The 9,614-nt window shown below is 44.6% G+C and overlaps 1 protein-coding gene across 7 annotated transcripts in view; it reads right to left on the reverse strand.

Annotated features, from left to right (window-relative positions):
- The window catches only part of LOC147016332 (kinesin-like protein KIF1A), a 108,178-nt gene that overhangs the window by 21,188 nt on the left and 77,376 nt on the right, over positions 1–9,614 (reverse strand). For 5 of the 7 annotated variants that reach the window (XM_085847737.1, XM_085847738.1, XM_085847740.1 and 2 more), the window contains 3 exons: positions 8,053–8,079; positions 718–832; positions 121–248 (listed from right to left, as the gene is read on the reverse strand). In XM_085847737.1, the coding sequence (XP_085703863.1) occupies positions 121–248; positions 718–832; positions 8,053–8,079 (270 nt within the window). The remainder of the gene's footprint in view (positions 1–120; positions 249–717; positions 833–8,052; positions 8,080–9,614) is intronic. The other 2 variants (XM_085847741.1, XM_085847743.1) reach the window with 1 other exon arrangement.

Consider the following 9,614-nt stretch of genomic DNA (forward strand, 5'->3'; position numbering starts at 1 on the left):
CTGTCTTCATTTCTAACATCCGCCGTCTCTATCTGTGACATTTCCTTCATCTCTACTTCAATCTCATTACTGTTAGCATCATTAAAGGTACATCATCTCCAGCTACATCCCAAGGTGTACCTGTCTGCTGGTTGACGAGAACCAAACAGCGTGCGAAGAGAGCGTGGAGGGGTAGCACGTGAAGCACGCCCGTGGAACGTCATGCAAACTTCCTTGCTGAGCACGGCCGGACGTGGACATCCCTCCAGCTGTAGACACACATCGATATATATATATATATATATATATATATATATATATATATATATATATATATATATATATATATATATATATATATATATGTGTAACGTTTAATTTGTATTTTTACTCTGAGATATGTGTTATCAGATTTGTAATAGCTACAAATGAGGTACCTGTCCTGAAGATTTGTAATAAAAGGTGCCACAAAAGTTGTCACCGATTAGTCCCTTAAGCCGAAGTCATCGTCCCTCTTTGCTGTAGGCCATACTTACTCTCACCTTCAGTTGTAGTTACTTGTCAAAATTTGTCAAAAATACTCGCCCTTTTCCTCATGTGCTTTTAAGCAAAATTACTCCAGCTATTAGTCTCACATTCAGTCGTACAGTGCTTCTAATTTGAGCATGTTCCATTTGCATTGCATGTTCCATGCCCCTTGGTATATCTATTGATTCCAGGTGTACGAAATAATCTCACCTCAAGATAGGCTGAGATCGTCACGAAGATATATTCACCGGGCTGTGTTACACGGTTGAGGAGAGGTGAGTTGTGCATAGAACTGTCCCAGGATGCTTCAAACCTAAAAAATGTCCTGCAGAGAGGGGGAAAATAAAATATTCCTCAACCATCGATGGAATTACAAAACAAAAAACACACAAACGTGTGCAACAGCGGAGCGAGCTGCGTGACTCCATCTCCCTGGAGCGGTACGTGGTCACGGCCCGTGGTAAGACGGCAACCATCACCAGCTACCTGCATCGAATCCTTTGTGCCTTTCTCTTAATTAGTCATTCTTTAGAAACAATTGTGTTGTTCTTCTTAACTTATAAACATGATGGAATGAGAAGTTTTTACAAAGTGTTTTATTTGTTTTTACACTGATCTTAGGCTTGTAGAGGAGCTCGTAGATAAATCACATGCAGGACAAGGACATCAGTGGACAACAGTGTAATTTAATTATGAGGATAATAATAGTCAATGGGCAAACACATTTGGTGTACAGGATTTGAACCTGGGTTACCAGCATCATGGGGCTCAATGGGCTGAGTGACCCCTTCCGGTGTCTGGGTCTCCTTGTTTGATGACACCGCATACATTGGATGACCCTGCATGGAAAACCTGCTTTCTTTCTCAGTTCTCCTCACATAGCTACAATGATCTAGAACAAATGTGGATCATGGTAGTGACTCCTACGGGATTCTTGGGTTAACGTTTGGGTTCCCATCTGAGCACTCAGCTAATCATGCGAGAACCAGGTTCAAATCTGATATTACTTCATCACATTTGTACGTCGTTTACTAATGTACTATAAAATCATGTTAACCGTAATGGTTAACCATATGCACCGATGTATCCCAATGTCCTTGTCCTGCACATGATTCACCTATGTTCCTCCATGTAGGCAAGAGCGTCCCTTTAAAAAAAACATATAATAATAAAAGAGTTGAGCTGCGTCAGCAAAATGGTGAAAAACGACCTTCGTGCAATTTACACGAGTACTTTTATTCCATCGCAAGAGATATCCTCGAAGGAAAATCTCCCCACGATGATGTGCCGGTATGTTGAAGGATGAGGTATTTGTGTGTTGCAAAGTAAAGAAGGAGATAGCGCAATTGAGGTGTGTCCAGGAGAGTATGGACAAGGAACTGACACAAATCTGGATTTTAGATGAACAAGTGGACCGATCCCATAAGGCATGAATGTTGAAGCCAAGAGGAGGCTTAAGCGGTCTCGGTGTGAGAGGGTGCGTCAGGGGTCCAATGAGGTAGCTCGAGCAAATTCCCAGGCTCTTTCGCGGTCCCTGAATAGAGCCGATGAAATTGAGATCTCCGAAAGGATGTAATCAAGCGACACCAGAGTACAAGAACAAGCAGGGTTTGATGACGAGTCAAGCTATAGTGGAGTCAATGGTGTTCAAGAAAATAACTTCTTACCTCCGCCACTGAAGGTGGGTACAGATTATGTATTGACCTTGTTACTTATGAAATCTAAAGATTTCGTAAGTATATTGATCACTTCCGTTTCTGTTTGTTTGTTTGTGTGTTTGTTTGTGCTTGTTTGTTTGTTTGTTTGTAGGCACGATAACTCGAGAACGGAAGAAGCTACCAATGTCAAATTACACCACGTGATTCCGGAGGGTGATGGCTCGCGCTGATTAGATTTTGGTCAAAATCGGTCAAAGGTCAAGGTCACAGTGAGGTCAAACATAATTCTGTAAATTCATGTGGAGAAATGGAGTATTTTTGCTTCGCTCGACGTTACGAGTTCGTTTTAACTTCGATTTTAATTTTGTCTTCGGTTTTTGCGATCGCTTAGGACGCTTAAAACTCGGTTGTCAAATTCTGGTAAAAATCGGATGTTTTGGAGACGTTTTAAGATTGTATCAAAAATATTTCACTCGACGCGTCACGGGTCGTCACGTGATGCAGTGCGCTCGAGCAGACGCGTCGTTGAGTCACATATGGTTTTGCGTGTACGAGCTGACGATGTTTTCGATAAAGATGGTGTTTAAAAGTCATTTTTTTATCCCAATAAAGGTTATCGTCGCATGCCTGACTCACTGAGCCGTCGGATTATGTAAAGATTGTTGGTGGATGGCCGAATATTACGGTTTTGTGACTTTGATAAAATAATATTAAATAATGGCGTGGAGAAATGGAGATTTCTGCTTCGGTCGACGTTACGAGTTCGTTTTAACTTCGATTTTAATTTTGTCTTCGGTTTTTACGATCGTTTAGGACGCTTAAAACTCGGTTGTCAAAATTCTGGTAAAAATCGGATGTTTTGGAGACGTTTTAAGATTGTATAAAAAATATTTCACGACGCGTCATGGGTCGTCATGTGGTGCAGTGTGCTCGAGCAGAGGCGTCGTTGAGTCACGTAAAGGTTTTGCGTGTGCGCTGATGGTGTTTTCGATAAAAATGGTGTTTAAAAGTCATTTTTTTTATCCCAATAAAGGTTATCATCGCATGCCTGACTCACTAAGCCATCGGATTATGTAAAGATTGTTGGTGGATGGCCGAATATTACGGTTTTGTGACTTTGATAAAATAATATAAAATAATTGCGAAGGAGAAATGGAGATTTTTGCTTCAGTCGATGTTACGATTTTTGAGGGTTTGGTACAGATCATCGTAGAAACTTCTGGTTTGCGTCGCTACCTTCTCTAGAGACAGCTTTTATTAGACAAGGTCAGAGGTCAAGTTGACGATTTCGTAAGTACCAGTCTATGACTGCTTGTTTATTTGTTTGTCGGTGAGCAGGATATCTCCAAACATTACAGACGGATTCGGACGAAACTTGGTGGACAGGTTGGGTGTGTGACAAGGATGAATTGATTCAATTTTGGTGAAGATCCAGATCTGGATCAAGATACTATAATTTTTGAGTGATTCTTCAAAATTTGGGAGATGAGGCCAAAAACTAATATATATATATATATATATATATATATATATATATATATATATATATATATATATATATATATATATATATATATATATATATATATATATATATATATATATATATATATATATATATATATATATAGCATGATATCTCAAAAAGTAAAGGACGGCTTCAGATGAAACGAGGTGGATGAGTTGGTAAAATTGACAAGGACAAGCCGATTAGATTTTGGTTCAGATACAGATACAGATCTGGCCTCTCAGTGGGATACAAAACGTAAGCTGTTCAGCCGGGAGGAGGTATGCGCTCTACCGATTGCCACTGTAGCGGAGGTATGCGCTCAACCAAGTGCTGTTGTTGTAGTGGAGGTATGCGTTCTACTGAGTGCTGTTGTAGTGGGTGTATGTGCTCTATTGAATACCATTGTAGCGGGGTATGCACTCAACCAAGTGTCCCACAATTTTTGTAAAAAACAGGAGATATTGTAACCGGTTCCGTCTGTCACGGTGTATCCTCATAAACAGTTGTGTAGAAATTCACGAAACTTTGTGGCTGGGATCACCACTGTGCAGTGGAAACAATGTGGAAACAATGTGCAGGAGTGGTATAATTATTTGCTTGGGCGCATTGTGCAGGGACGAGGTCAAAAGGTCAAATTCCAAAAAATGTAATTACGGACACATTTTTAATGAAACCTTGTATTTGCAATCAACATTGGGAGACATGAAATACGTAACGACGTTTTGGATTTGATCCCCGGTGCATGCCCCGGAGTTGGGGACTTGGGGGCACAGGGGTCAAAACGGGGGAAAAAAATTTAACTCAAAATTTGGTATTGCGTCATTCCTGGGGGAATATTTTGCCACCTTTCAACGTTGTTTCATGTGGGAAGTGTGGCTATTTGTGGTGGAACACCATCGCCTTTGGTCGAGTAACAACTGTAATTACCCTGGTAGTAATATGACGTCATGACGTGTGAATAGGAGGAATAAGGAAATGTATCTCAGGTTTGCTGCTCTCTCTGAGATCCATTTCTGTCAAGCTGGGAAACACTTTCCACTTTAGCTTTTAATACTTATTTATTTATGGTAGGCAGGTAAAAGGAATTTAGTGAACAGATCTGACCATTTAAATTGCTGACAATGGAATGGGACAACACAAACAAGGATTTCAACTTTGGGATTCATATCGCTGGAGTTTTAATAAGAGTTTGAGTGGTATTTGTTTATTATTCCAAGTTAATAGAACCAGGACTAAATGCATAGAAATCACTTGGTGATAATGCAGAATTTCAACTTCCTCTGAAAGCAACATATTTAGAACTATTCCACAAAGGTAGGGTATGGGAGATGGAAAGGGGAGGGGGTGGGATAGAGGGGGGGGGAGAGGTAGCGATGGATCCAGGAAAGACAAATGAAAGGAAAAAATATAAAAATAAATGTTTAAAAAAAAAATTTTTTTAGAAATAATAGAACATCTCAAAACATTGTAAATACATCAACTAAGGAAAAGAAGAAATATCATGCCGGATTGGGGAGAAAACATGATAAATATGAGAAGTAGTGAAAAAAATAAATAAAAGATGATAGAATAGAGACGGACAAAGAGAGGGTGAGAAGAGTATAGAGGGGGGAGAGGGGGAGAGAGGGGTAGAGAGAGGGAGAGAGGGGTAGAGAGAGGGAGAGAGGGGTAGAGAGAGGTAGAGAGGGGTAGAGAGAGGTCGAGAGGGGTAGAGAGGGGTGGAGAGGGGTAGAGAGGGGTAGAGAAAGGGGTGGAGAGAGGGGTAGAGAGAGGAAGAGAGGGGTAGAGAGGGGTAGAGAGAGGTAGAGAGGGGTAGAGAGAGGGGTAGACAGGGGTAGAGAGAGGTAGAGAGGGGTAGAGAGAGGGGTAGACAGGGGTAGAGAGAGGTAGTGAGGAGTAGGGAGAGGGGTAGAGAGAGGTAGAGAAAGGGGTGGAGAGAGGGGTAGAGAGGGGTAGAGAGAAGGAGAGAGGGGTAGAGAGAGGGAGAGAGGGGTAGAGAGAGGGAGAGAGGGGTAGAGAGAGGGGTAGAGAGAGGGAGAGAGGGGTGGAGAAAGGGGTGGAGAGAGGGGTAGAGAGAGGGAGAGAGAGGGAGAGAGAGGGAGAGAGGGGTGGAGAAAGGGGTGGAGAAAGGGGTGGAGAGAGGGGTAGAGAGAGGGAGAGAGAGGGAGAGAGGGGTGGAGAAAGGGGTGGAGAGAGGGGTAGAGAGAGGGAGAGAGAGGGAGAGAGGGGTAGAGAGAGGGAGAGAGAGGGAGAGAGGGGTAGAGAGAGGGAGAGAGGTGTAGAGAGAGGGGTAGAGAGAGGGAGAGAGAGAGGGAGAGAGGGGTAGAGAGAGGGAGAGAAGTGTAGAGAGAGGGGTAGAGAGAGGGGTAGAGAGAGGGAGAGAGGGGTAGAGGGGTAGAGGGATAGTGAAAGAGAGGTTGATAGAGGGGTAGAGAGAGGGAGAGAGGGGTAGAGAGAGGGAGAGAGTGGTAGAGAGAGGGAGAGAGGGGTAGAGAGAGGGGTAGAGGGAGGGAGAGAGGGGTAGAGAGAGGGAGAGAGGGGTAGAGAGAGGGGTAGAGAGAGGGGTAGAGAGAGGGAGAGTGGGGTAGAGAGAGGGAGAGAGGGAGAGAGGGATCATGAAAGAGAGGTTGATAGAGGGGTAGAGAGAGGGAGAGAGGGGTAGAGAGAGGGAGAGAGGGGTAGAGAGAGGGGTAGAGAGAGGGAGAGAGAGAGGGAGAGAGGGGTAGAGAGAGGGAGAGAAGTGTAGAGAGAGGGGTAGAGAGAGGGGTAGAGAGAGGGAGAGAGAGGGAGAGAGGGTGGAGAAAGGGGTGGAGAGAGGGGTAGAGAGAGGGAGAGAGAGGGAGAGAGGGGTAGAGAGAGGGAGAGAGGTGTAGAGAGAGGGGTAGAGAGAGGGAGAGAGAGAGGGAGAGAGGGGTAGAGAGAGGGAGAGAAGTGTAGAGAGAGGGGTAGAGAGAGGGGTAGAGAGAGGGAGAGAGGGGTAGAGGGGTAGAGGGATAGTGAAAGAGAGGTTGATAGAGGGGTAGAGAGAGGGAGAGAGGGGTAGAGAGAGGGAGAGAGTGGTAGAGAGAGGGAGAGAGGGGTAGAGAGAGGGGTAGAGGGAGGGAGAGAGGGGTAGAGAGAGGGAGAGAGGGGTAGAGAGAGGGGTAGAGAGAGGGGTAGAGAGAGGGAGAGTGGGGTAGAGAGAGGGAGAGAGGGAGAGAGGGATCATGAAAGAGAGGTTGATAGAGGGGTAGAGAGAGGGAGAGAGGGGTAGAGAGAGAGGGAGAGAGGGGTAGAGAGGGGTAGAGAGAGGGAGAGAGGGGTAGAGAGAGGGAGAGAGGGGTAGAGAGAGAGGGGGGTAGAGAGAGGGAGAGGGGTCGAGAGAGGGAGAGAGAAAGAGAGGGATAGTGAAAGAGAGGTTGATAGAGGGGTAGAGAGAGGGAGAGAGTGGGAGAGGGATAGTGAAAGAGAGGGTGATAGAGGGAGAGAGGGGTAATGAAAGAGGAAGAGAGAGTTGTGGAGAAAGAGAGGGAGAGAGGGGTAGAGAAAGAGGACACACACACACACACACACACACACACACACACACACACACACACACACACACACACACACACACACACACACACACACAAACACCTTAGGAATAAAAAGCTACGTATGAAAATTAATGTACACTATACCATGTGGTCATTTTCCTCCCTATATAAACTACAGGTGTGTGTACAAAATAACCAAGACACAGACAAGCTCTTCAAGATGAATGTTGCACCAAGATTTTCATCAACAATAACAATGATGGTCCCTCAATTTGCAATGAACACTTGTTTACTCATTTTAAACCAGGTGAGGTGGTGAACAATGGCAGTTCCCCAGGATGGAGAATTCATACACAAGTGTTTGGGACTCGGTGAGAAGCAGCTCAGGGCAATAGCAAGCCGGCAGTGCAAAGCATGATTAGGAAAAATGGCACGAGGAGGGCTCTGAGGCACAAACAAAGCGACAAGATGGAGGATGCACAGACAGGAGAGAAGAACAAGGAAGATGAGGGAAAGAGGTCACCAAGCAACATTCCATTGACCAACCACCCAAATGCAACACAGAAAGGTAGATTAGACACACGGAAAGAGCATGAAATGGTATAAAAAGGAAATGCGAGGGATACATGATGGGAAGAGGTACATGACCCAGGGAGGGGATAAAAGCAAGATGAGGAAATGACACATCCATGTATAACACAAGCATCGATGAGGAGGAAATTGTAGAGAAGGGAAAGGAAACAAAGAGGGAATCGGTTGGGATGTGGGGAATAAGAAAGAAAGTGAAGAATTTGGGACACAAAGGACAATGAAAGGGAAACTGAGAGGGAATGGTTGTGGTTGGCTATGTGAGAGATACCTAGGCATGTCGGAATCAAGAAATAGCCTGGTGGTGGGGGGGGGGCGTAGGAAGTGAAAGGTGGGAAAAGTGGAGTGTAGGTTGGAAAGGACAGGGTGGGAGGGGGTAGAAAAGAAGAAGGGAAAGGTTTGGGGTTAAGGGGTGAGAGAGAGAGAGAGAGAGAGAGAGACAGGGGTTAAGGGGATGGCGGGGAAGGGAAGGGGGTGATTGTTAGCACCGCAAAGGGGAAAACACAAAATGAGATTATTTTGGGCAACAAAAGCAAGCATAAAGGGTTTAAATAAAAGAGGACAGGAGGATAGATCTGATTTTAAGAGAGAATGAAAGAAAGAGTCGAAAGAAAGAAAGATAGAAAGAAGAACGCAAGTTAGAATTTGAGACGAGTTTTTCTTGAAGCAACAACGTGGGTGACAGAAATCAAAATCAAAGAAGAGCAATAAATAAGTAACAAAAACAAATACAGTAGATATGGATATATCCACATGGGAAAAAGGTTGAACACGGTTGTGTATTTCTGGATCGGCAATAACCGAGCCGTTTATCAAAACCATAACCGTGTGTCAATCAGTACGGAACACACGTCCTACAAATGACTTGAGATCGATTCGGAGGTTTGGGTTATTTATTTATTTATTTATTTATTTATTTATTTCAATCACAAAATCTCTCTATCGAGTGCAGCTTGTGGCTGCTGGTTGCATCATTGGTTGGGACGCGGCTATGCCGCTGATGCAGTGTCCCCCTGAGCAGGGCACTGGTACTCATTTCGCCGACCTCGGAAGGATGACAGGCTGAGTCAACCCCCTGGTGTATTAATTCAGCGGCCGACGGGGCTTGAACTCGGGACCCGAGGATCCCAAGCCGCCACCCTAACCACTGAGCCAACACCAGGCTCTGCAAAGGTGTCACGACGGAGTGAATATCTCAAAGGGTCAATGATGTGTTCGAATTATTAGAACGAATGACTGCTGTGACGCTCCCTCTCATCCCATGAAGAAGGCGCCAGAGGGAATCCAAAGGGAGTTGTTGCCATTCCAAAATGTGCCAGAGTCCGCACGGACGGGTACATTTCCTTTGATCTCCACTAACGATGTCCCAAATGTTCTCGTTCAGCAGCTGGAAGTGTTTTTCAAGTTGATACTCTTGCCGTGCTGTGTGTACATGATAGGTGTGTAAAATTCTCTCGGCCTAGTGATGAATGGAAGACGCACCGTCTGCATGGAGCAAACAGCACAATTTTGTATGCGTGCTTTACTTTTTTCCATGTGTATATACAATTGTGAAGCAAGAGAGATAAATTGAGAGAATAACAAAAGTACATAAAGAAAAGCATCATACAGAGCTGGTATTGCAAAGTAATGGCCATTTGAGGAGGGAAGGGAGCAACTGAAGGTTCTCAATGCATATCCGGCAAAAGCAAACTCGAGCGCAAGAGCTTCTATCGCTGCTCACCCTTCGTGTCTTTATTCTCGTCAATTTTGGTCCACCGATGGACTTTAGTCCGACACATTCCTTACACTCCACTGCTCTGGTTAAAGGAGTCTTGCATGCATCCGTATATC

The sequence above is a fragment of the Eptatretus burgeri genome, chromosome 11, assembly GCF_056783735.1.
Source record: "Eptatretus burgeri isolate ZD-2024b chromosome 11, Ebu_testis_v1, whole genome shotgun sequence".
NCBI classification, from domain to species: domain Eukaryota; kingdom Metazoa; phylum Chordata; class Myxini; order Myxiniformes; family Myxinidae; genus Eptatretus; species Eptatretus burgeri.